Source organism: Lutra lutra, chromosome 8 (genome assembly GCF_902655055.1).
Source record: "Lutra lutra chromosome 8, mLutLut1.2, whole genome shotgun sequence".
NCBI lineage: Eukaryota > Metazoa > Chordata > Mammalia > Carnivora > Mustelidae > Lutra > Lutra lutra.
Window position 1 is genome coordinate 85181864 of NC_062285.1, and position 27698 is coordinate 85209561.

A 27698-nucleotide genomic window follows, 5' to 3' on the forward strand; every position below is an offset into this window, starting at 1 on the left:
TATTTTTTAAATTCTTTATTTCATACATCCAATTCAGCAATGTTGCAATATAGATTTATCACACATGTATTCACCCTTTTTGTAGATTTCAAATATTAAATGTAGAATGAATGTTACAAATTATAATCAGAATTTACAACAAGATACATAAAGAAGAAGCCAAAAGACTTAAGAATTAGGTGAAATTTTGAGTACAAATATAAAACAAGAATAAAGGGTATTGGTGATGTTAACATTCAGACTGATTGCCCCATCTTAATCTCTCTGCTCCCCTTCCACATAGAATCTAAAAAAGCATTCATTATAAATTGGAGGTACAGAATTCTCGGAAAATAATGAGTTGTAGGATTCTCTTTACAAGTACAATCGGCTTTTCAGCAACCTGTAAGCCATTGAAAAAGTAACTCCATATCCAACAAAGAAAGCCAAGGCCCGATTTGGCTGGGGAAGAGGTGTCAGATACGCGATCGTGTGGTAGATCCGAGCTCCAACAAAGAGTCTGAAGTGCAGGATGGCCGTAGAAAGGTCTGGACCACTCAAGGAATACAGAAGGCCAATACCAAGAAATGGCACAATATTTTCAAGGTCATTCAGGTGAGCTCTGTGGGAAAAGATGATTAGCAAAACACTAAGTTCAAAATCCACAGAAATTGATTCATTTTCCCCTTTCTTCTAAAACTAAATATAATGTTGATGTTAAAATAAGGATTTTTTTTTTCAAATTGCCTTGTTTCTTTAACCCATTTGGCTTTCATTTAAAATGTCTTATTATTTTTGTTTCTATTTTTAGTGTATCTCAACATATAACAAAGAAAACATTTTGCCCTTTCAAGAATATCAAAACTGCATCTCTGTCATAAAACTCACTTCAGTTTTGTAGTTATGAAATATTTTTTCCTCTGAAAAACAATAGCAATTCAAGATTCTTGCTAAAACTCTTCTTTCCAAAAGAACTTTTAGTTATGATCTTTCTCAAGATTCCTTCCTCACTTCTGCCAGTCTACGGCACGGTTACTCAGACAATCCTTGCCCATTCACCCAAACTATTAGGTTGCCAACAATTAATTTCCCAATTCAATACCAACAATCTTATGCTCTCAATTTCCAAAAAGCAGAATACACAAGTAGCCTTTCAAATATGGGTAAGATTTTAGCCAATCTATCCCCAAATTACAAAAAGAATTAGCTAAGTGAGGGAGCAAAGTACAAAAAATATACAAAAATGATAGACAATAGATACGTTTCCTAAATTTAATCTTTATACCACAACTAGAAGATTTCCTCCATTTCATAGCACCTTGGATTTCTCTGGCTAGGACTGTGAACAGAAGGCACATTTATTATTGACTTGATTTTTTTCTGAAGTGCTTCATTTTAAAACCTAAAAAAACCCTGTTTCAGTCTCCAGAATTAAAATGGCTTTAGAATCTAGACTAGAAATGGAGAATTCTGAGAGAGCTTATTAGCTATTGGGTTTAGCTATTAGGTACTTCAAAATGAAAAAAAAATCTGTTTTATGTGATTACCAAAAGTTATTACACATGGCATGTTCAACAATCACCATCTCCCCATTGATTCCTTTCTCCTGTTTTCCATAGGTTGCCTGACAAAGATGGTAACAGCATAAGAGTTTGAAGAAGGTGACAGTAACCTTGATAAGTAATGGTTTTGGAAGATTTAAATAAAAAATGACCTGTTCCTAAGTAAAAGCAAAATACAGAAAGTTATCAGTGTTCCTGTCCCCTCTCCATCATGGAATAGGCCACTGAAAGCAAGGTGGGCAAAAAGGACAAGAACACCATTTCCTATGAAGGAAGGGTCCATTTCACCAATTACACCAAGGCTATCTGTTTTGGTCATTTGAATTCTCCTGCCAGGCCACCGATAGAACTTCACTTCCAATCTTGGCCATGTTAGTTTTCTCCCTCACAACTTTCTAAAAGACTGACATTTTAAAGTTGGGGAAAAAGTTTTAAAAGGGAGACCCCATGGAAAATAACGTCTACTTCCAAGCCTACTTAAGCAACTGGCAAATAGAAAGCAGTTCTAAAACAGAGAAGACAGTTAAGGATAGGTAAGAGGTAAATTGGTTCACTGGGGGTAGAGGGAAGGAAGGTCAGAGGAGGGTTCTTTTGACCTTACTCACCCCTCATTTTTTTTAATTTTTAAATTTTTTAAATTAACATATAATGTATTATTAGCCCCACTATAGCCAAACTATGGAAACAGCCTAGATACCCATCAACAGATGAATGGATAAAGAAGATGTGGTATATATATACAATGGAATATTACTCAGCCATCAAAAGAAATGAAATCGCCCCTTTTTTTCTGGCCTCCCTCTCTTTATCTTATTTCTCATCTTCAATTCTCTTTCCCTATCCTCAGCCCTCCAAGTGATCTTACAGATAACATTGTTCATCGTCCTGGGAAGGCCTATTTTCAACAGATTCTCACTCTTGATGCTATTCATGACATACTCAGTGCTAATTAATGCCATCTATTTAGACCCTGACTGGGGCATACACTTTCCCAGCTCCCCCAGTGAGCAACTGCTACAGTTCAGTATCAGCTGTCCACAGGAACCCTTTCTCTATGCAAACAACAGAGCTCATCTTATAGGCACGGCTTCTTTCATCTTTGTGTCCTTTCTAGACAGCTCCCAAAATCTGTCAGCAGATGGATTTCAGTCTTCACAAGCACTTTGCATCTGGGTCTATCCCCTCCCACCCCGTGATGATTCCTAGTCCCATTTTCCTTTCTCCTTTGGACAGATGCCCCTTGGTACAGGCTTGTTCTGGGGCTGACCTTCCCACCAACCCTTCTCTGTGCTCATGATGCTCCCGTCACACCTCCCGGCCTCAGATCAGAACCACCTGGATTTCAGCATCATCCACCTGACCTGGACCAGAGATGCTACACATTTTTTTGAGAATTGCCCAGGGGTGGCCAAGTACAAAAGGAGCTTCACACCAGACTCTTCCAGACTCCATAATCTCCGCCAAAGCTCTTCATGCTCAGCATAGAGCAGTGTACCCAAACCCCCACAAAGAATTTGTCCCAAATTGCCATGATCTCTCTTCTCTTCCTCTTCCCAAATCCTAATATGCTTCAAGCAATATTCCTAAATATTTTAGGAACTTATACCTTGTCCCCCACAACTTAATATCTAATAAGAGGTTTCTTTATATCATTCTTAATTACTACATGTATGTTGGTCTTATTTTCAAGGGAAAAGTGATAAACCCCTCAAGGGCAGCAATCCAGTCTTAAAGCTCTTTGATAGTACCCTAATAGAAGTGGTGACTGTAATGTAGACACAATGATCTCTCAGTGTATGCTTTATTCAAGCACTGGGGCCAGAAGGGAAGCCATCCACTTCAACTCCTAGCCCTTGCTTTAGTCCCTTGACAGAATCCCCAGTGAGGGTCACCGATATTCCATGAAACACCCAGTGAAAAGGTATTCCCTGCCTTTGAAGGTAGTATATTCTAAACATCTCTCCTTGCCCTACAGACTAAACCCAAACCTTCCTTCTTTTCCTTTTGAATGGTACTCTTTATTTCTCCTGCTGCCCTGATTACCTTGCAACTTTCTTTTCATCTTGTTGTACTGAATGTATATATGGTCTCATATTCTTCCCAGAACATGGCGAGAGGGAATTAAGAAAATGCATATGTAAACTGTTTTCTAATCATTACTGATTTCTGTCTGTCCAGAATGCAAGTCACTTACTTTAAGCCACATATCACAATATGTGATATTTCCACACATATTACCTTGTTTTAATTATTTGTACCACATATGTACATATGAATTTTCTCAATATTGCATGCCTGAAAGTATAACTTTCACCTCATTTGTAGCCCCATTCTGTCCCTGCCATTGGGATATACTAATAGAAACAGCTTTATATGTGGAAGTAATGGGGAAAAAATCCAGGTTAAAAACGAAATGGGGAGATTGTGGAAACTCTTTATTTGAAAGGTATCTCCAAAAGTGAAATGTTACTAGAAACTTTTTGATGGTGTCAATAAGGTCTCAAAAAATACAACTGGAAACTGAACACCTTGTCTTTCTTGGAGACGCTTCTGTTGCCACACCGAAAAGGCAGTGTCAGATCACCAGGGGGCGCTGTGCACACAGTCGCTGCACCTCCTCAAGGACACGGATTCCTTTCAAAACTAAGGTCAATTGTTCACAGCCTGACTAGAAGATCAGTTTCAATAAAGGCTTTCTCCTCTAGAGGTACAGTCTTGTGGGCATGGTGGAGGAGGGGGTATGGGAGGGGAGAATGGGAAAGAATCTAAAAATCTCAAAATAAAATATATTTTGTTAAGCTTTCACACGTGACACTTGGATATTCCCTTCAAACTTACTAATGCTATTCAGGGTCTACTTGTTACCACTTTCAAGTCTGGGCAATGTTATGAGTGTAGGGTCATGATCAGTATCATTTATGTGATTACCTGCTCTACAAGGGGTGTATAAAAAGGTAAAGACAAAGTTTTAAGCTGTTTAATGTCTCTTTGGTGGTTTTGGTAACTCCACAAAGCCGTACTCACCTTTTCTACTGTTTATTCTTTTTCATCATAACACTGAACAATTTTCTGATATTCTTTGAAATTTTCACATTGATTCTTTGTCCTGAAACTATTTTAGATCTGCGTTCTTGGCATAGTTCATTTTTGAGAGTGGCTGATTGACTCGATAGGACTGCTAATTTAACAAATACATAACTAAGAGAAGCAGAAGTTAACATTTTATTCAAACTACCTAGCGTAGACCTCCTCTTCAGAGAGAAAAGTTATTGTTTAATAAGTAACTTGGGGTTAAATTTTTTGCATAATTTTGGTATTGGAAGAGCAGAAGAGTAGTATATTGAGCCAAAGAAGAGCCTGCAAAATGGTGTAATGGCGGGCATTATTTGAGGGGAAGAAGGTGCAGAGCAATTCCCCAGGGAGAGGATGCTGCAGGACACCGTCAGAGCTCTGTCAAACACACAACATGAAATGTTTGTCATAATGGAAACTCTGCACCTCAATTTAGTCGGGTCTGTTTTCTTCAGTCAAGTCACATTTTTTAAGTTGGTTTGTTGAGAGTTGAGGAAAGAGCGAAGTTTTCATCAGCCTAACAAAATCTAGGCTTTGGAAACATGCACATGTGTAGGAACCCGACTGGGAGGGAATCTTGAGATCTTATACCAGAGGGAATCTGCAGAAATCTTGGAAGGGGCTTCGGACTTTCACAGGGAATCAAAAAAAGTTATAATGCAAATATACATCCTAAAAAGTTTAGAAACTCCACCTGGTTCCTGAATTACAGAAGTAAAATTATTTTATTTCAGTATCCAGTTTAGTATTCATACTCACCAAATTGAAACAGTGCATCAAATATACTCATGATGTTTCCTATCTTAACTATTTACCACAAAACTCAATATCTATAAGTTTATGTATGGCTATGAAAATATGTCACTGTTTCTTTAACTTTATATAATTTTACTTATGCCTTGAAATGTGCTTAAACTGGACCACGTTTGGATGAGCATTAGAAAATACTAAATGAGAAGATGGTATATAACTTTGATGTTTCAGATGTGAGAAAAAGGTAACTAATAGATTGGTAATAGAATCCCATTATAAAAAATTCTGCAGGGGAAGAGGGTTATCCAAAATGGTAACACAGGAGGCTCCTGAACTCTTTTCCTCCCACAGCCACACCAAATGTACAGCTACACACAAAGTAATTACCTCTAAAAGAAACCCAGAAACCAGCTAAGTGACTCCTACACACTGAGCAAATATCCACATTGAAGTGGGTAGGAAGGGTTGAGACCCAATCTTGCCATAAACCCTACTTTCAACATAGTGTCATACAGTTGAGAGGGAACTCCCAACTCCAAGCTTCTTTCTGAGGAGCAATGGGGTTGGGCCCCATATTAGTGCCCAAACATTTATGACTCTCACCCAAGGGCAAGACCCCAAAATATCTAGCTCAGAAAATCAATGAGGATTGCATCCCCAAGACCCAGAAGACCTATAGCAAACAGAAGAGAAATTCTTAAGGGAGGCAGTAGACTTGTGTGTCAGCACAGAGGGAGCAGGCAAAATTGTCCATCTCCCAGTCTTTTCCTGAAGGGGATCCAACTGCATACTTTGAAATCTACTGCCTAAGTGTCAGCATGCATGCATCTAAGGTTGGGCTTTGATCCTTCCTAGAAACCAGGAAAGCCAGTAGATATCTTGCCCACCTTCTCCCTCTACCTTGAGGCCAGTCACCAAAATCTCTCTGGAAGGAGCTCATACACCTGTGTACACTCCAGCTTTTGGCTGCAGCCCTAGGGGTGTCTCGATCACCTGACAATAATAGCTAATGTCACTACCACTCATGAGTCCCATAAAAATACAGCAAACAAAGAATCATTCTCAGCAAGCCCAAGCAGTCACTGCAGCTATCACTCCCCATGGCTATATCTAGATCCAGCACAGACAGAGCAGACAAAAATGCTCAAATCTTAGGATCTCCCTAGAAGAGGCTTAACTATATACTTGGCCAGCTGCTACCTGAGCATCCAGCTTCCAATCAGCCTATATCTAGATCTTGACTGTGTTCCTCTCTTTTGAACATGTGACAAGTCTTGGCACACCCAGAACTACTGGGAGCCAGTAGAAACAAAGAAGGCACTTGGACAATCACAAAGGTCTGAGAGACAACCAGAAGCTCAGGCCAGGATGATTGACAAGTTTCATCTCCTACGTGACACCATTCCATCAAAACTTGGAGAAGTAGTTGTTTAATCTAATCCACAGAAACCAATGCAGAGCCAAGGAAAACGAAAAAACAGGGGAATATATTTCAAACCAAAGAATATGATAAAATTATAGAAACAGATCTTAATGAAATAGAAATAAGTTGATTTGCCTAATAGAGAGTTCAAAATAATGGTCAAAAGATGCTCACCACGGTCAGGAGAGAAATGCAAGAATAGAGTCAGAATTTCAAAAAGCAATGGAGAATATTAAAAAGTACCATAAAGAAATCACAGAGCAGAAGAATAAGAAAACAGAATTTAAAAATCCCCTAGAGGGTTTTGACACAGGCCAGATCAAGTAAAAGAAAGGATTAGTGAACTTAAAAACAGGGCAGTGGAATTCATCTAACTGAAGGCACAAAAAGAAAAAAAAATGAAGAGGAGGTCAATTCATCAGATGATATAACATTAGTAAATACTTATGTACCTAACATAGGAACACGTAAATATATAAAGAAATATAAAGAAAATATTAACACATCGGAAGGGAGAAGTAACAATACAGTAATAATACTAAGGGATTTTAATACCCCACTTTCAACAATACGTAGATCATCCAGACAAAAAATCAGTAAGGAAACATTAGACTTAAACTCTACATTAGCTCAGATGAACCCAAAAGACATTTAAAAAATACACCATCCAGCAGGAGGAGTCAAGATGGCAGAGAAGTAGCAGGCTGAGACTACTTCAGGTAGCAGGTGATCATCTAGATAGCTTATCTAAAGATTGCAAACAACTACAAATCCAATGGGAGGTCAAAGAGAAGAAGAACAGCAATTCTAGAAACAGAAAATCAACCACTTTCTGAAAGGTAGGACTGGCGGAGAAGTGAATCCAAAGATAGATAGACCGCGGGGGGAGGGGCCAGCTCCCGGCAAGTGGCAGAGCAACGGAGCACAAAATCAGGACTTTTAAAAGTCTGCTCCATTGAGGGACATCGCTCCAGAGGCTAAACTGGGGTGAAGCACACGTGGGATCAGTGTGGCCTCAGGTCCCGCAGGGTCACAGAAGGATCGGGGGTGCCTGAGTGTGGCAGAGCTTGCAGGTATTAGAACGGGGAAGCCGGATACAGAGAGAGAGCCTAGGAGTGAGCTCTCAGCTTGGGGTTACCTTGAACCAGTCGCAGGCTTGGTGAGCTTGGAGCGCGGCCGGAGGTCAGGGAGACGGGACTAAATGGGCACTGTTCTCTGAGGGCACACTGAGGAGTGGGGCCCCGAGCTCTCAACTCCTCCGGGCCAGAGACCAGGAGGCCGCCATTTTCATTCCCGTCCTCTGGAACTCTACGGAAAGCACTTAGGGAACAAAAGCTCCGGAAAGCAAACCCGAGCAGATTACTCAGCCCAGCCCCTGGTAAGGGCGGTGCAACTCCGCCTGGGGCAAAGACACTTGAGAATCACTACAACAGGCCCCTCCCCCAGAAGATCAACAAGAAATCCAGCCAGGACCAAGTTCACCTACCAAGGGGTGAAGTTTCAATACAAAGGAGAGCAGTGGAATTCCAGAGGAGGAGAAAGCAAAGCACGGAACTCATGGCTTTCTCCCCATGATTCTTTAGTCTTGCAGTTAATTTAATTTTTTTTCTTTTTTCTTTTTCAATTTTTTTTCTCTCTTATTCTGCTAATTTCTTTTAAATTTTACCCTTTTCTTTTTTTTAAAGTTTTTAAACTAGTTTATCTAATATATATATATATATATATATATATATATATATATAAATATTTTTTCTTTATTCGTTTTCTTTTTTTAATTGTTTCTTTCTTTTTTTTTTTTTCTCCTTTCTGAACCTCTTTTTATCCCCTTTCTCCCCTCTCACGATTTGGGATCTCTTCTGATTTGGTTAAAGCATATTTTCCTGGGGTCTTTGCCACCCTTTTAGTATTTTACTTGCTCCTTCATATACTCTTATCTGGACAAAATGACAAGACAGAAAAATTCACCACAAAAAAAAAGAACAAGAGGCAGTACCGAAGGCTAGGGACCTAATCAATACAGACATCGGTAATATGTCAGATCTAGAGTTCAGAATGACGATTCTCAAGGTTCTAGCCGGGCTCAAAAAAGGCATGGAAGATACTAGAGAAACCCTCTCGGGAGATATAAAAGCCCTTTCTGGAGAAATAAAAGAACTAAAATCTAACCAGGTTGAAATAAAAAAAGCTATTAATGAGGTACAATCAAAAATGGAGGCGCTCACTGCTAGGATAAGTGAGGCAGAAGAAAAAATTAGCGATAAAGAAGACCAAATGACAGAGAATAAAGAAGCTGAGCAAAAGAGGGACAAATAGCTACTGGACCACGAAGGCAGAATTTGAGAGGTAAGTGACACCATAAGATGAAACAACATTAGAATAATTGGGATTCCAGAAGAAGAAGAAAGAGAGAGGGGAGCAGAAGGCATATTGGAGAGAATTTCCCCAATATGGCAAAGGGAACTAGCATCAAAATCCAGGAGGATCAGAGAACCCCCCTCAAAATGAATAAGAATAGGTCCACACCCCATCACCTAAGAGTAAAATTTACAAGTCTTAGTGACAGAGAGAAAATCTTGAAAGCAGCCCGGGAAAAGAAGTCTGTAACGTACAATGGTAAAAATATTAGATTGGCAGCAGACTTATCCACAGAGACCTGGCAGGCCAGAAAGAGCTGGCATGATATACTCAGAGTACTAAATGAGAAAAACATGCAGCCAAGAATACTATATCCAGCTAGGCTATCACTGAAAATAGAAGGAGAGATTAAAAGCTTCCAGGACAAACAAAAACTGAAAGAATTTGCAAACACCAAACCAGCTCTACAGGAAATATTGAAAGGGGTCCTCTAAGCAAAGAGAGACCCTAAAACTAGTAGATCAGAAAGGAACAGAAACAATATACAATAACAGTCACCTTATAGGCAATACAATGGCACTAAATTCATATCTCTCAATAGTTACCCTGAATGTTAATGGACTAAATGCCCCAATCAAAAGACACAGGGTATGAGAATGGATAAAAAACCAAAACCCATCTATATGTTGCCTACAAGAAACTCATTTTAAACCCGAACACCTCCAGATTTAAAGTAAGGGGGTGGAAAAGAATTTACCATGCTAATGGACATCAGAAGAAAGCAGGAGTGGCAACCCTTATATCAGATCAATTAGATTTTAAGCCAAAGACTATAATAAGAGATGAGGAAGGACACTATATCATACTCAAAGGATCTGTCCAACAAGAAGATCTAACAATTTTAAATATCTATGCCCCTAACGTGGGAGCAGCCAACTATATAAACCATTTAATAACAAAATCAAAGAAACACATCAACAATAATACAATAATAGTAGGGGACTTTAACACTCCCCTCACTGAAATGGACAGATCATCCAAGCAAAAGATCAACAAGGAAATAAAGGCCTTAAATGACACACTGGACCAGATGGACATCACAGATATATTCAGAACATTTCATCCCAAAGCAACAGAATACACATTCTTCTCTAGTGCACATGGAACATTCTCCAGAATAGATCACATCCTCGGTCCTAAATCAGGTCTCAACCGGTATCAAAAGATTGGGATCATTCCCTGCATATTTTCAGACCACAATGCTCTGAAGCTAGAACTCAATCACAAGAGGAAATTTGGAAAGAACCCAAATACATGGAGACTAAACAGCACCCTTCTAAAGAATGAATGGGTCAACCAGGAAATTAAAGAAGAATTGAAAAAATTCTTGGAAACAAATGATAATGAAAACACAACGGTTCAAAATCTGTGGGACACAACAAAGGCAGTCCTGAGAGGAAAATATATAGCAGTACAAGCCTTTCTCAAGAAACAAGAAAGGTCTCAGGTACACAACCTAATCCTACACCTAAAGGAGCTGGAGAAAGAACAAGAAAGAAACCCTAAACCCAGGAGGAGGAGAGAAATCATAAAGATCAGAGCAGAAATCAATGAAATAGAAGCCAAAAAAAAAAACCAAAAAAAACAATAGAACAAATCAACAAAACAAGGAGCTGGTTCTTTCAAAGAATTAATAAGATTGATAAACCCCTGGCCAGACTTATCAAAAAGAAAAGAGAAAGGACACAAATAAATAAAATCATGAATGAAAGAGGAGAGATCACAACTAACACCAAAGAAATACAGACAATTATAAGAACATACTATGAGCAACTCTACGCCAACAAATTTAATAATCTGGAAGAAATGGATGCATTCCTAGAGACATATAAACTACCACAACTGAACCAGGAAGAAATAGAAAACCTGAACAGACCCATAACCAGTAAGGAGATTGAAACAGTCATCAAAAATCTCCAAACAGGGCGCCTGGGTGGCTCAGTGGGTTAAAGCCTCTGCCTTCGACTCGGGTCGTAATCCCGGGGTCCTGGGATCGAGCCCCATGTCGGGCTCTCTGCTCTGCAGGAAGCCTGCTTCCTCCCCGCCTCTCTCTCTGCCTGCCTCTCTGCCTACTTGTGATGTCTCTCTCTCTCTGTCAAATAAATAAAATCTTAAAAAAAAAAAAATTAAAAAAAAAAAAATCTCCAAACAAACAAAAGCCCAGGGCCAGATGGCTTCCCGGGGGAATTCTACCGAACATTTAAAGAAGAACTAATTCCTATTCTTCTGAATCTGTTCCAAAAAATAGAAATGGAAGGAAAACTTCCAAATGCATTTTATGAGGCCAGCATCACTTTGATCCCAAAACCAGACAAGGATCCCATCAAAAAAGAGAACTACAGACCAATATCCTTGATGAACACAGATGCGAAAATTCTCACCAAAATACTAGCCAATAGGATTTTACAGTACATTAAAAGGATTATTCACCACGACCAAGTGGGATTTATTCCAGGGCTGCAAGGTTGGTTCAACATCCGCAAATCAATCAATGTGATACAACACATTAATAAAAGAAAGAACAAGAACCATATGATACTCTCCATAGATGCTGAAAAAGCATTTGACAAAGTACAGCATCCCTTCCTGATCAAAACTCTTCAAAGTGTAGGGATAGACGGCACATACCTCAATATTATCAAAGCCATCTATGAAAAACCCACTGCAAATATCATTCTCAATGGAGAAAAACTGAAAGCTTTTCCGCTAAGGTCAGGAACACGGCAGGGATGTCCGTTATCACCACTGCTATTCAACATAGTACTAGAAGTCCTAGCCTCAGCAATCAGACAACAAAAGGAAATTAAAGGCATCCAAATCGGCAAAGAATTCAAACTATTACTCTTTGCAGATGATATGATACTATATGTGGAAAATCCAAAAGACTCCACTCCAAAACTGCTAGAACTTGTACAGGAATTCAGTCAAGTGTCAGGATATAAAATCAATGTACAGAAATCAGTTGCATTTCTCTACACCAACGACAAGACAGAAGAAAGAGAAATTAAGGAGTCAATCCCATTTACAATTGCACCCAAATCTATAAGATACCTAGGAATAAACCTAACCAAAGAGGCTAAGAATCTATACTCAGAAAACTATAAAGTACTCATGAAAGAAATTGAGGAAGACACAAAGAAATGGAAAAATGTTCCATGCTCATGGATTGGAAGAATAAATATTGTGAAAATGTCTATGCTACCTAAAGCAATCTACACATTTAGTGCAATTCCTATCAAAGTACCATCCATTTTTTTCAAAGAAATGGAACAAATAATCCTCAAATTTATATGGAACCAGAAAAGACCTCGAATAGCCAAAGGCATATTGAAAAAGAAAGCCAAAGTTGGTGGCATCACAATTCCAGACTTCAGGCTCTATTACAAAGCTGTCATCATCAAGACAGCATGGTACTGGCACAAAAACAGACACATAGATCAATGGAACCGATTAGAGAGGCCAGAAATAGACCCTCAACTCTATGGTCAACGAATCTTTGACAAAGCAGGAAAGAATGTCCAATGGAAAAAAGACAGTCTCTTCAACAGATGGTGTTGGGAGAATTGAACAGCCACATGCAGAAGAAGGAAACTGGACCATTTCCTTACACCACACACAAAAATGGACTCAAAATGGATGAAAGACCTCAATGCAAGACAGGAATCCATCAAAATCCTTGAGGAGAATACAGGCTGCAACCTCTTCAACCTCGGCTGCAGCAACTTCTTTCCAGAAACATTGCCAAAGGCAAGGGAAGCAAGAGCAAAAATGAACTATTGGGACTTCATCAAGACAAAAAGCTTTTGCACAGCAAAGAGACAGTCAACAAAAAACAAAAGGCAACCGACAGAACGGGAGAAGATATTTGCAAATGACATATCCGATACAGGGCTAGTATCCAAAATCTATAAAGAACTTAGCAAACTCAACACCCAAAGAACAAATAATCCAATCAAGAAATGGGCAGAAGACATGAACAGACATTTCTGCAAAGAAGACATCCAGATGGCCAACAGACACTTGAAAAAGTGCTCCACGTCACTCGGCATCAGGGAAATATAAATCAAAACCACAATGAGATACCACCTCACACCAGTTAGAATGGCTAAAATTAACAAGTCAGAAAATGACAGATGCTGGCGAAGATGTGGAGAAAGGGGAACCCTCCTACACTGTTGGTGGGAATGCAAGCTGGTGCAACCACTCTGGAAAACAGCATGGAGGTTCCTCAAAAAGTTGAAAAAGAGCTACCCTATTGCATTTGCACTACTGGGTATTTACCCCAAAGATACAAATATAGTGATCCGAAGGGGCACGTGCACCCGAATGTTTATAGCAGCAATGTCTACAATAGCCAAACTATGGAAAGAACCTAGATGTCCATCAACAGATGAATGGAAAAAGAAGATGTGGTATATATACACAATGGAATACTATGCAGCCATCAAAAGAAATGAAATCTTACCATTTTCGATGACGTGGATGGAACTAGAGGGTATCATGCTTAGTGAAATAAGTCATTTGGAGAAAGACAACTATCTTATGATCTCCCTGATATGAGGAAGTGGAGATGCAACATGGGGGGCTAAGGGGGTAGGAGAAGAATAAATGAAACAAGATGGGACCAGGGAGGGAGACAAACCATAAGTGACTCTTAATCTCACAAAACAAACAGGGTTGCTGGGAGGAGGGGGGTTAGGAGAAGGGGGGTGGGGTTATGGACATTGGGGCGGGTATGTGCTATGGTGAGTGCTGAGAAGTGTGTAAACCTGGCGATTCACAGACCTGTACCCCTGGCGATAAAAATATATGTTTATAAAAAATAATTTAAAAATAAATTAAAAATAAAAAAAAACCACACCATCCAACAGCAACAATACACATTCTTCTCAAATACATATGGAATATTCTCTAGGACACATCATATGTTGGGCCAAAAAACAAGCCTTTATAAATTTAAGAAGTTTGAAATTATGTCAAGTATCTATTTCAACCATAACAGTATGAAACTCGAAATCAATTACAAGAAGAAAATTGGAAAATTCACAAATATATGGAGATTAAACAACATGCTACTAAACACCAAATGGGTTGAAAATTAAGAGAGATAAAAAAAAAAGTCTTGAGACATAGATAGAAACAGAAAATACCAAAACTTCTGGTATACAGCAAAGGCAATTCTAAGAAGGAAGTTTATAGTGATAGATACCTACATCAAGAAAAAGAGAGATATCAAATAAACAACCTAACTTTAAACCTCAAGAAATTAGAAAAAGGAAAACACATTAAACCCAGAATTAGAAAAAGGAAGGAAACAACAAAATAAATGAAAGTTAGCCTAAAGAGACAATAGAAAAGGCCAATGAAATGAGGACCTGTGTTTTTTTAAAAGATGAAATAAGATATATCCTAGTCTTTCCAAGAAAAAAAATAATGAGGGATTCAAATAAATAAAATTAGAATTGAAAGTAGAGACATTCCAACTGATACCACAGAAATACAAAGGAGACTAGTATGAACAATTACCAACAAACTGGACAACCTGGAAGAAATGGACAAATTCCCAGAAACATATAACCTACCAAGACTGAATAATGAAGAAATAGAAAATCTGAGCAGACCAATTACTAGTAATGAGATTGAATCAATAATCAAAAACCTCCCAACGAAGAAATGTAGGTCCAGATAACTTCACTGTTGAATTCTACCAATCATTTAAAGAAGAATTAATATCAATTCTTCTCAAACTCTTCCAAAAAAGTGGAAGAGAATAGAGCACTTCCAAACTCATTTTACCAGGCCAGCACTACTCTGATACTAAAGTTAGATAAGGACACTATAAGAAAAGAAAATTACAGGTCAATATCCTGACAAACACAGATATGAAAATCTTTAACAAAATATTAGCAAACCAAATACAACAGTTTAATTAAAAGGACTTAGAGAATCATACACCATTATCAAATGAGATTTAATCCAGAGATGTAAGGATGGTTCAACATCTATAAATCAATACCACATTAACAACAAGAAGGACAAAAATAGTATAATCATCTTAATAGATACCGAAAAAGTATTTGGCAAAATTCAAAATTCCTTCATGGCAAAAGCTCTCAACAAATAGGATATAGAGGGAACATACTTCACCACAGTGAAGGCCATATAGGACAATCCCCAGCTAACAATATACATCATACATCATGAAAAGCTGAAAGATTTTCCTCTAAAATCAGGAACAAGATAAGGATGCCCACTCTCACTTGGTTCAGCATAGTCTGGAAGTCCTAGCCAGACCAATTAATCAAGAGCAAAAAAGAAAAGTCATCCAAATTGGAAAGAAAGAGGTAAAACGTCTCTATTTGCAGATGACATACTATACCAGAAACCCTAATTTCACTAAACAACTGTTAGAACTAATACATGAGCTCAGTGAAGTTGTAGGATATGAAACCAGTACATTAAAATCAATTGTCCTTCTTTACACTAACAATGAACTATCAGAAAGAGAAATTAAGAAAAGAATTCAATTTACAATAGCATCAAAAAGAATAAAATACTTAAGAGTAAATTTAACCAAGGAGGTGGAAGATCTATAACTGATGAAAAAGTGTAAGACACTGATGAAAAAAATCAAAGAAGACACAAATAAGTGGCAAGATATTCTGTGTTCACAGATTGGAAGAATTAATACCATTAAAATATCCCTACTATCCAAAGTGAGCTACAGATTCAAAGCACTCCCTCTTAAAATCCCATATTTTTTTAGAGAAATAGATAAAACAACCTTTAAGTTTGTAGGAAACCACAAAAGACCCTGAATAATCCCAAAGCAATTCTGAGAAAAAAGAAAAAGGCTGGAGGTATCACACTTACTGATTTCTAACTATATTACAAGATACAGCAATTGAGGCAGTATGCTACTGGCATTAAAGCAGACACACAGGATCAATGCAACAGAATAGAAAACCCAGAAATAACTATGCATTTATAGTTAATTGATTTTTTGCAAAAGAACTAATAATTTAAAATAGGAAAGTCTCTTTAATAGTCTGTTCAATAAACTGTGTTGGGAAAATTGGATTTCTACATGTGAAAGAATAAAACCAGACCCTATTTTATACTATATACAAAAACTAACTCAAAATAGACTAAAGACTTGAATGTAAGACCATCAAATTCCTGGAAGAAAACATAGAGGGTAAGCTCCGTGACATTGACTTTGGCAATGATTTTTTTGGATTTGACACCAAAAGCAAAAATAAACATATGGGTCTATATCAAACCAAAAAGCTTCTGCTCACCAAAGGAAACCATCATCAAAATGGAAAAACAATCTATGGAGGAAATACTTGCAAACCACATATCTGATAGGTGGTTAACATTCAAAATACACAAGGAACTTGTACTGATCCATAACAATAATGACAATAACCCAATTAATAAATAAGCAAGGACCTGAGTAGTCATTTTTGTCCAAAGAAGACATCAAAAACCATTGATTTGATCCAAAAGTCATCCAAAAATCAATGGTTTTGATTAGCCTCCCCTCTCTTAGGATGGCTATTGTCAAAAGACAAGAGATAATAAATGCTGGTGGGCAAAGATGTAGAAAAAAGGGAACCCTGTTGGTGGGAATGTAAACATGTATAGCAACTATGGAGAACAGTTTGAACATTCTTCAAAAAATAAAAATAGAACTACCAGAGGATCCAGCAATTGCACTTCTTGGTGTATATCCAAAAAGAAAGAAAAGAAAGAGAGAGAGAGGAAGAGAAAAAGAAACCATTATTCCAAAAAGGTATCTGCATTCTCATGTTAACTGCAGCATTATTCATAATAGCCAAGATCTAGAAACAACCTAAGTGTCCATCAACAGATGAACGGATAAAGAAAATGTGGTGGGACACCTGGGTGGCTCGGTGGGTTGGGCCTCTGCCTTTGGCTCAGGTCATGATTTCAGGGTCCTGGAATTGAGCCCTGCATTGGGCTCTCTGCTCAGCGGGGAGCCTGCTTCCCCTTCTCTCTCTGCCTGTCTCTGCCTACTTGTGATCTCTCTCTCTCTGTCAAATAAATAAATAAAATCTTAAAAAAAAAAAAAAGAAAAGAAAATGTGGTATATATGTGCAAACGGAACATTATTCACCCTTAAAAAAGTTATGGGCAACAACATGGATGAACCTGAAGGCACTACACTAGGTGAAATAAAGCAGACAGAGAACGATAAACACTGTATGGTATCATTTATATGTGGACTCTAAAAGGGGAAAAAAAGTTAAACTCACAGAAACAGTAGAAAGGTGGCTGCCAAGGGCTGTGGGGGAAGTAAGGAGAGGTTGGTAAAAGGGTACAAAATTTCAGTTACAAGGTGAGGAAGGCCTGAGGATCTAGAGTGTAACATGGTGACTACAGTTAATAACACTGTACTGTATAATTGAAATTTGCTAAGAGATTAGACTTAAATGTTCACATAAAAAAACAAAGGGGGTGGTAAATATGGAGGTCATGGATGTGTTAATGAACTCCTCGGGGATAAACTTTTCACAACACATACGTGTATCAAATCATGATGCTGTGCACTTTAAATGACTTACAATTTTATTTGTTAATTACAGTTCAGTAAAGGTGAAAAAGAAAGTTGGCAATTTACATGACTTTATGGCAAGGATTAAGAAGTATACCTTTAGAACTAGAATTCAATTTGCTTTTTTAAAGCAGTATATTAATTATATTATTAGGAGGTTGTATGGATGGTGTCTTGGCTTATTGCTTTTCATTGTTCATTGAATTCTCAGTACATTAAATATAATACCTATAAAGGAGAGACAGAAAGGAGGGCAAGATTTCCCACATTCATATTTTGAGTCTTAATGCTAAGTATGTTCAACCTTTCACACACGCTGACAGTCTCATCTCTGGAGAAAACAGAACAAAACTGCAAAAATTCACCATTCTCATTTTATCTTCTACCTGTAATTCTTTTTGAAAAATCCCTACAGAGAACAAAGTCATTAACCCCAACAAAGCAGGAAATGGGCAATGTGTGCAACTGCAGGGAGAGTTGGCTTCTAGATCCCTGGTTTTCTACAATTATTATACGGACTAGTTAAGATGGCTGACTTGTCTCCCTTTTTATGATCCCCAACAACCTCACTGAACTCCTTGACCAAAATTCTTTAATCAAGTAAATAATTTCAGGACACAGCTGGTTTACCTCCGTACACGTTCCACTCTGTCATCTGTCCGAAGATACTTTTTGGCATTTTCTCCTTTGCCAAAGCCAGCACAGTCTTCTGGGTTAGCAAAAACCTATTCCAAATTCCAAGAAAAAAAAAAAAGTATTTCAAATGCCAAATAACATGGGAGTATGGTACCTTGTAAGTTATTTGCATTTTAACAGAAGAAATACAGGCATCCAGGTTGGCCCTTATAAAAAGAAAATCTGGAGCCCAAACATGGGGAGTGATCTATACTTTAAGTTTTTCTTACCAGTACAAAGCAGTTTTAAAGAAAAGCATAAATAAGAACTTAAATAAAAACTAATGTATAAAAATAATGAAAAGAAAGCAAAAGTGAGGGGCGGGAAATGTATTTTATACTTGGTTAGGATATGTGTATCTCTTTTCTTTGGGTTGAATAATACAGTGAAATATAAGAAGCTGAATGGCATTCCTAAAAATACCAAGTACATGTTATAGGGCATATGCTCATTTATTCCTTCCTGTAAATTATTATGCTGCCTGATATGATTTCCCTATCCCTTGAAACTTGAAAAATGTATTTAAAAAATATTTAAGTATGTTCTACTGTTTAATAATTTATAATAAGGAAAAACATGAACTATAAAATTAGCCTAATTTCAGCTTAGAAATCCATAAATATTATAATATTTTTCTTAATGTGACATAAGCATTTATTTCAGATAAAGATGTTGAGAAGAACTGATGGGAAGGGATAGGATACTCAGCTCTTGAGATCAGCTTTGTCTGTCTTGTTTCTAAGTAAATGCTTGGCACATGCTAGATGTTCAATAAGTATGTTTCAAATAAGTAAATAAATGTATTACAATGGGAAGTGCACGTGATTTGAGTTTAAAGCAATCTGAATGAGAATCTCAGCTTCCCTCTATTTTTTTTTTTTTACAGATTTCATTTATTTATTTTAGAGAGAGAAAGAGAGAGAGAGAGAGCACGAGAGGTGGGAGGGTCAGAGGAAGAAGCAGACTCCCCGCCAAGCCAGGAGCCCAATGTGGGACTCCTTGATCATGACCTGAGCCGAAGGCAGTCGCCCAACCAAGACACCCAGGTGCCCAGCTTCCCTCTTTATTGGTATATAACCTTGGGTAAGCTACTGAACCTCTGACTTTTACTTCCTCATCTATAAAATGGGGGGACCAATGCCTATTTCACATGATAATACTAACAATTCCATGACTTCACACGTATAAGAGCATCACATGGCTCCTGGTGCGTATCACAGGCACTCCACACATTTGAGCTCTTTTCTCCTTTTCTTGTAAGCTACGCTTAGCGCAACTCTGTTTATAGAGGACACTGTGGACTCAGAGATAGGCATCCACTCTACAGCCTGCTGCTCTGACACCTGGACCCCTCAGAGACTTAAATATGTTTGTAGGTGCCCCCATTAAAATGCAAATGCCCTTGGGAAGGAATTATACCTCAAGATAGTGACAGGGAAATACCTTAAGATGACTGTAACCTCTAGAGAAAAGCAAGTCTCTGAGGGACAAAAACTCAGGACAGGCTGAAGCACCTGGGTGTTCAGTGGATTAAGCATGGGACTCTTGATTTGGGCTCAGGGCTTGATCTCAAGGTCGTGAGACTGAGCCCCGTGTCAGGCTCTGCCCTGGGCATGGAGCCTGCTTAAGATACTCTCTCTGTCCCTCCTCCCCTGCTCTCTCTCTATTTCTCTCAAATAAATACATAAAATTAAAAGAGAATGAGAAATAGGTGGTTTCCAGAAGAAGTTTCTGACTAGGGACAGGGACCACACCAATGGAAATAGTTCAACTTTATCAAGGTAGCTTTGCTCTACCTGCCTCTTATTTTGTTACAAACCCTGCATGGGTAGAGGATATACTTTTCAAAATCTTTCTAACGCCTTCCTCAAGTCTCCAGTTTAAGAAAACAAAAACAAAAACCATTCTTATGATGCGGGTGTAAGTAGCATCCACTTAACAACTCAGAACTGCACAAAACTCAAATGCTTTGGCCCAGTCATAAAAGGCTCTACTGATAGGGGTGCCTGGGTGGTTCAGTGGGTTAAAGCCTCTGCCTTCAGCTCAGGTCATGATCCCAGGGTCCTAGGATCGAGCCCCGCATCGGGCTCTCTGCTCAGCAGGGAGCCTGCTTCTCACTCTCTCTCTGCCTGCCTCTCTGCCTACTTGTGATCTCTGTCTGTCAAGTAAATAAATAAAAAATCTTGAAAAAAAAAGAAAGAAAGAAAAGGCTCTACTGATAAAAAGGACTTAATTCTCTGTTCCCAAAGGCATATCCTTGACCTGAAATAGAACTAAAAACACCAGCTACCTGTCTGAAAAATGACTGTTTTCTAAACTCTATTTGGCAAAATTAACTTCAAAATCACAGAGTTTTCTTGAAAACTTTGATACTCCAAGAAGCTCACAGACAAAGCGGCCTGATGAAAGGCAAAAGCCACAATGAAAAAACCACTTACTAGCTTCCAGTAGAAAGTACCTGTTCCATACATATATCAGATGCATCTGTACCAAATGATGACATATTGCATTTGCAACTTTAAATAATGTGCCATTGGGCTTTACCAAAAAAAAAAAAAAAACAAAAAAAACAAAAAAAACAAAACCATTTTTTAAAAGTAAATTAAGAAAATTGTTTTCCAAAATGCCAACCCTTAAAGGAAAATATTGCCTCCAAATGTCTTACCTTTCTTGTCAATCTATAGAATGCAGTTGCAGTACTCATAAACATCATTTTTGAAAGAATAATCGTTGTATAGGAAGTAAAGGCCATGAATACTTCATTCTCCATTAGCTCGGTGAGGTCCACCATTTTTTCAATTGTGGTCTGGAATCTTAAAAAGATTTTAGACAAGATAGGAAAAGCAGACATAAATACCTCAAATAACCTGACAGTCACTCAGTGTGCTTGTATTGCAATATTAACCATATTGTTCTTAAAAATATCTTTGGTTATTGCAGGAGAAATAATCTTTTCTAAAATTTCAAAATAAACAATATATTTTTTTCTAGTTCTGTAACATTAAGCTTGAAGATATCAAACAAGCATGAAAATGTAAGGGTATGAGAAGCAAAAATAAACGGGCAAAATGCTGTAAAGATAGACTAAAATCCTATTATAGGATCAGGATGAACCACAAGTTGGACACAAAAGACCAAAGGTCATGGATTTCTCTTTATAAACATTAAACTACATCCATAGTAGCACCATTAATGTTTGATTAGAAATGCCTAAGTTCTGGGGCATGTGGCTGGTGCAGTTAAGCCTCTAACTTTGGTTTCGGCTCAGGTCATGATCTCAGGGTCCAGACACTGAGTCTCGACTTGGAGGTCTGCTTGATATTCTCTCCCTCCCTCTTCTTGTGCCCCTCCCCCCTGCTTGCACACGCTCTCTCTCTCTCTCAAATATATAAAATCTTTAAAAAGGTAAAGAAACGTCTAAGCTCTAATATATGTCCTGCTTTAGAAATCCAGCTTACAGTTTTTTGTCATTTTAATAGTATTTAAGATCCCAGGCTACAAGACCTGAATTCCCTTCCCACTGTTTGGTTGTTAATTTTGGCTGAGAGATTTGGCCTCTCTGGAACTAAATTTCTTCATTTATAAGATGGGACTAGGAATAGTTCCTAACTTACCGGTTTGTTGTCAGGATTTAACTGCAATAACATGTGGAAATACGGAATACACTTATACTTAGCACGGCACCCGGCCCCTGAAGAACCCTCGATAAAGTTTGGTATATCCTTATGATCATCATTATCACCATGATTTTAGTCATTAATACCAAGGCAAGAGAACAAGGAGAGGCAGGACAATGGAAACAAAATGTGGGGAAAATGCAAAGCAAGGAAGTGGTATTCAGGGCACTCTCATAGAAGGAATAACGGAAGGAAGATTAGCTTTATATAGCTCTTCCTGTTGCTTTACCTTCCACTAAATGTAACTGTCTGGAGTTGGAAGCATAATTGGGAATGTACCCAGAAGGAAAGCGAAGGCATCCTGGTGATACTGAAGTCAAAGTGGGTAGGGACTTAGGGTAAAGCTTAAAATATAAATTCCCTACTCTATCAGGTAGCCATTCTTTTTAACACCCCTTGTTCTGTTGTTATCAGCTCTGCTGTCTGCTGCTTCTCTCTCGTGCACATAAGCACACCTCTTTGCTCACACCCAAAGCTTAACTATTTAATGCTATTTAACCTGCTTGTCATGGAGCACGGTCTCTTGGACACAATGTCCATTCCTGCCTTGGAGACTAGACCCCTGTAGGCCACCTTACCAGACTGACACTGATCAAATTCTGATCATTCTATCTATCTACCAATAACCTGTAAATCTGTATCTCTTTTTGTACCCCGTGGCTGGTCATATAGCTACGTATTGCTGTGAGTATGATATGAACAACACACACATACATATATGCTTCATTTTATAAGAGTTCACTCTGTGTCCAGCTATGCCACATACTTTATGTGTTATGTAATCTTTGTCACTGTACTAGGATAGTCCTCATAACTACATGCATTTTACAGATGAAGAAAATGTGAATCAGAGACATTAAGCAGCCAAGCTAGGACATAAACCTGGGTCCCTGATATGGTATCTTCTACACTACACTGCACTGTCTTCTTCAAGAGACTGGAAACTGCTCAACGCTAATTCAGCTAACATTGAATGAATGTCCGCTCTGTGGCCCGCACACCTCACATCTGTTACCTTGTTTCTTCTCCCAACAATGTTACAGGGTAGGTAAGATTGCTCCCATTTTTCAGATAAAGAAACCAAAGCTTCCAAAGTAACCCCTATTTTATTTTTCTGTTTGTTTTTTGTTTTGTTTTTTAAAGACTTTATTTATTTGAGAGAGAAAGAGAGCAACGTGCACAAGCTGGGGGGTTGGGCAGACGGAGAAGAGACTTCCTGCTGAGCAGGGATTTTTTTTTTTTCCCCCAAATAGGGACTTGATCTCAGACCCTGGGATCATGACCTAAGTGGAAGGCAGATGCTTAATCAACTGAGCCACCCAGGTGCCCCAGTCACCCTTATTTTAAAAAGGTGGCCTGAATATGTACTTTGGATTTAAGCAAACAGAAACTGTATGTTCCAGTTTAAAAAACAAAACAGGGAGGTGCCTGGTGGCTCAAGTGGGTTAAACCTCTGCCTTACGCCCAGGTCATGATCTCAGGGTCTTGTAATCAAGACCTCATTGGGCTCTCTGCTCAGCAGGGAGCCTGCTTCTCTCACTCTCTCTGCCTACTTGTAATCTCTATCTCTCTGTCAAATAAATACACAAAATCTTTAAATAACAAAACAAAACCAAAAGCATATGATACATTAATCCACCTCCACAAGTCAGTAGTCTTGAAAGCACAGAATGTGATATAAGCTCTCACTGCAAAGTAATACTTATAGTACCATTTAATGTATCTGCTCTTATTCTGGTAGTGGGGGCAGGGGTTGGGGAGGAAGTCATGAATAAACTGTGCTATCCTTCAAAGCTCATGTAAAGTAATTAGCTTAATAAGGGATCCCTTAAGTACTATGCCTCTGGACAGAGATCTGAAGAAACAGAGCAAGAATGTTAATTTAAAAAAAAAATTAAGAAAAGTTTATCGGATCAGAACCGTTGTTATTTAGCAATAATTTTACAACCAAACAGTTTCTGTAGGTCACTACAGATGTTTACAGAATGAAATGTATTTAGCAATGGAATGTAAGTTCAGACAATAGTTTCCTTTCAGTGAAAACTGGTTTTGAAAATGTAGAGAAAAAGTGGAAGCCTTCCAGAGCTGCTGGTAGGAAAAGAACACGAAGATGTCAGCAGTCGGAGGAAAAGGGCAACGCGAGGTTTTTTTCCTTTCATTGTGAACAACGCATTGAAAGTGCACCTCGCATCAACAGTTTTTCCAACACCAAGAATGTGGCTTAACTCCCCAAGTCTGTCGTTTGGGGAGATGGGCCAATGCTGAGCCTCTGACCTCACATCCTACGGGTCCATGAACCACTTTCCAGAGACCAATGTCTTGCACTTCCAGGATACACCCAAGGGCCAGGTGAGGAGGAGTAAAGACAAGACACTGAGAAACAGAAGTGATCTGGGGGTAGAGTATGTGTTGTGGTGAGCACTGTGTGTTGTGTAAGACTGATGAGTCACAGACCTGTACCCCTGAAACAAATAATACATTATATGTTAATTTAAAAAAAAAGAAGAAGGAGGAGGAGGGAAGAAAGAAACAGAAATGATTTACAGTATGGAATAAGATGGTGCTGGCCTAGACTTTTTTTCCAAAGCTGATTTGTCAGGAAGTTGCCTTGGGCCTACATCACGGCTGGGAACTGCAGTCAGTACAAAATTATTGGGGCACCTGGGTGGCTCAGTTGTTAATAAGCATCTGCCTTTGGCTCAGGTCATGATCTCGGTGTCCTGGGACAGAGCCCCACTTCTCTCTTTCCCTCTGCCCCTTTCCCCACCCCTACTCCTACTCGTGCTCTCTCTCTCTCTAATAAGTAGATAAACTCTTTTAAGAAAAAAATCCCCACAAAATTTCTCAACGCTTTTTACTAGAGAAGGTCGCCAGGAGGGAGAAGAGCAGTGTAGTAGTATTAATAATTAAGAGGGTAAAATGTTAAGTGCTTTGAGTATTCTAGGAACGAGGTATGAATAATCTAAGAAAAGACAAAACATGAAACTTGGTTACGAATTAGAAAGAATACAATGTTACAATGATGAATTATATTTGTCCTAGGGTATCATTCCCTTCATTGTCCACCACTGGTTGGCATAGCAGAGAATACCTCCATTTTATTCACCAGAAAGCTGGACTCAGGCCAAGATGACCGCCTTTGAAGGGACAAAGAGCAGAGTGCGGAGCACATGGAGACTCTAGAGTCAAACTAGAGTCCGGCTCTGCCACTTACTGGTTGTGGTTTAACTTCTCTGGAACCTACTTACCTTATGTGTATAATGAGGTTAATAATATGTCCTACCTCACAGGATTCTTGTTGAGTATCAAATGAGCAAAGTCTAAAGAGCTTAGAAAAGCACTGGGAACTGGCAAATGTTATGTAAGTATTTGGCAAATAAGTTCCTACTCTGGCTCTGTTCTAGGCACAGAGGAGATCATTTGAGGGTTTTCAAAAAGCTTTCCCATTATCTCACTTGATCTAGAAAATTCTAAGGTAGTGGGAGTAAGCAGTATCTGTTTCTGCCTTTAACATAGAAGGAAACTGAAGCCTGAAGAGATAGTGAGTAATGTGACCCAAATTCACAGTGGAGGGACCAACACTGGAACCAAGTTTTCTCAATGTTTAGCTCATGGGCTATCCACCATCCAGGCTAAAAATTCTAGACCACTCTGGTTTTCTGGGAGCCTTTTTCTGTCCAATCTCATATTCCTATTCTGCCCTTCTCACCCAAATACAGCCCCTACCCTCTACTGTTTCTCTTACAGTTGAGTCTTTATCTCTCAACCATGCAATACTCCTCTTCTCTTTATAGGCTCTGAGCCAAAAAAGGCAAAGTTCTCTTATTTATGATGGCATTGCAACATCAATATTGCGAAACACACAAAAAATCTGGTCACATACCCCCGAGCCATGCATGACTCCGCAATTTCATATCTTCTAAAACAAACCTAACACTAACCACAAGATTTAAAAAAAAAAAAAAAAAGGATAGTTCAATGGCCTTGTTGCTGTTCATCAATTCTAGATTTTTTGAACAGGGCAAGGTGACCGCAGACTTGGCCTTCTATGCTTCAGAGCCCAGGTGCTGGGGAGAAAATGCTGGGGCTCTGGGAGAAGGTGAGGTAAGGCTGTTCTCAGGGGCCTGTGCTGACCTCCTTTCCCGTGATTAATAAACTCCACTGGAAAACAAACACTAAGAAAAAATTGTACTTGTCTGCCACCAAGAGCAATATTCAAATTCGGACTGATTTGCCATAAAAAAAAAAGCCCAAAGTCCCCACATAATCCTCTTATTTTGGAAACAGCAAAGGACAGCAAACCCTATTACTATCTTAACTCCCAGTACAGTAACCCCCACTCCCCCCACAAAAGGTATGCAAAAGGTATGTGCAGCTTTGTATTCAAGGCTCTACTTGAAGAACTCTACTCTTAAATGGTGGAAAGGCTACATAAACTGGAGGATCTGGGGAATTTTCCAAGTGACCCTACAACCACCGTTGTTTGATTGATGGATGATTGATTATGACCCACTAGGCACTCTCTTGGAGAGAAAGCAGACAGAGGGCAAAGGAGAAAACAAAAGGGTGCCCTGAAGACTAAGAGGTCTTAGGACTATTTCCAAGGAAGCAAGAAGATGGGAGATTTGCTTGCACCTTCTCTCCACTCTCCCAGGCCAGCCTCATCAGTAATATCTGAGGCCTCCCCTCCCAAATAAGTTTCCCATGACTTTCTCATTCACACTGAGGGGCTGGCTATAGTTTCAGACAGTTTAATCTCCGTTCTCCAGCACTTTGTTATTGTTGTTATATTATTATTATTAAACTTGCTGGTGTTCCTCTTGCCTAGCAAAGTGAACCCCGAGAAGCAAATCCTTCTTGTACTTTTAGCAGATGCAAAGGCCAAATGTGTCCAGACGCGCCACAAGATTCCACACCCTTCGGCTGAGCCCAAGTTGCCTGAACTGTAACGACTTCCTACAGTACTACAATCTGCGCACAGAGCGCCGAGCACACCGAGACCCTGGAGCCAGCCTAGGGTCAGGGTGAATTTGACTCCGCCACGGAAAGCTTGTGATTTAACCTTCCTGGGACCCCCAGAGTTCCAGGGCGGCGGGCGGGGCGGGGGGGGGGGGGGGGTCGTTCAAACCGGAGCTCGCTTGGCTTAAGAATACAAAGTGAGTAACTCACCACGTAAACATAGAAGACTTACCGTCCTAAGTTTTTTCCTGGAGTCTAACATGGGGAAAACTTACCTACCAGGGTACAGGAACTCAACTCCCTTTCAGAGGCGACGGACTGAAAAGCCAGCGTTTAGCAGCTAAAGGGAGCAGAGAAGTTTCACGCCTGCAAAAACCTCTCAAGCCCGCCCCCTGCACCCACTTTGCTCCTCCCCGCCCACCGCCCTCGGCTCACCTTTCCCTGGCGCGTCCCTTCCCGGGCACCTATTGAGAGTCGGAGTAGGGCTGCAGCAGCAGCGAACCTGCCCCAGCCGGCGGCTCGCGCGGGAACCGCGGGGACTTTTACCGCGGCACCGCGCCCACTCTGGCTAATTTCCAGTTAATTCTTTCTCCAGGCTCGCT

General features: G+C 39.2%; 1 protein-coding gene across 6 annotated transcripts; it reads right to left on the reverse strand.

Annotated features, from left to right (window-relative positions):
- Positions 1-27682, reverse strand: MGST1 (microsomal glutathione S-transferase 1). Of its 6 annotated transcripts, none has more exons than XM_047742271.1 (5): positions 27372-27525; positions 24322-24528; positions 21126-21273; positions 18416-18510; positions 1-601 (listed from the first exon to the last, which is right to left on the reverse strand). In XM_047742271.1, exons 3-5 carry the CDS (start codon positions 21249-21251, stop codon positions 355-357), a joined length of 468 nt encoding a protein of 155 aa, XP_047598227.1. In that variant the 5' UTR covers positions 21252-21273; positions 24322-24528; positions 27372-27525; the 3' UTR covers positions 1-354. The 6 variants fall into 6 exon arrangements, with proteins under 6 accessions (XP_047598227.1, XP_047598225.1, XP_047598226.1 ...); XM_047742269.1 differs by having other exon boundaries at positions 27329-27524; XM_047742270.1 differs by lacking the exons at positions 24322-24528; positions 27372-27525 and adding an exon at positions 27532-27682.
- Positions 27683-27698: the final 16 nt, after the last annotated feature.

Coding starts and splice junctions, on each gene's coding strand:
- MGST1 (XM_047742270.1), bottom strand. CDS start 21,251: ATGGTGGACCTCACCGAGCTAATGGAGAATGAAGTATTCATGGCCTTT. Junction 18,511..21,125: donor TCTATAGATTGACAAGAAAG/GTAAGACATTTG, acceptor AATTTGGAATAG/GTTTTTGCTAACCCAGAAGA. Junction 602..18,415: donor AGAGTGGAACGTGTACGGAG/GTAAACCAGCTG, acceptor CTTTTCCCACAG/AGCTCACCTGAATGACCTTG.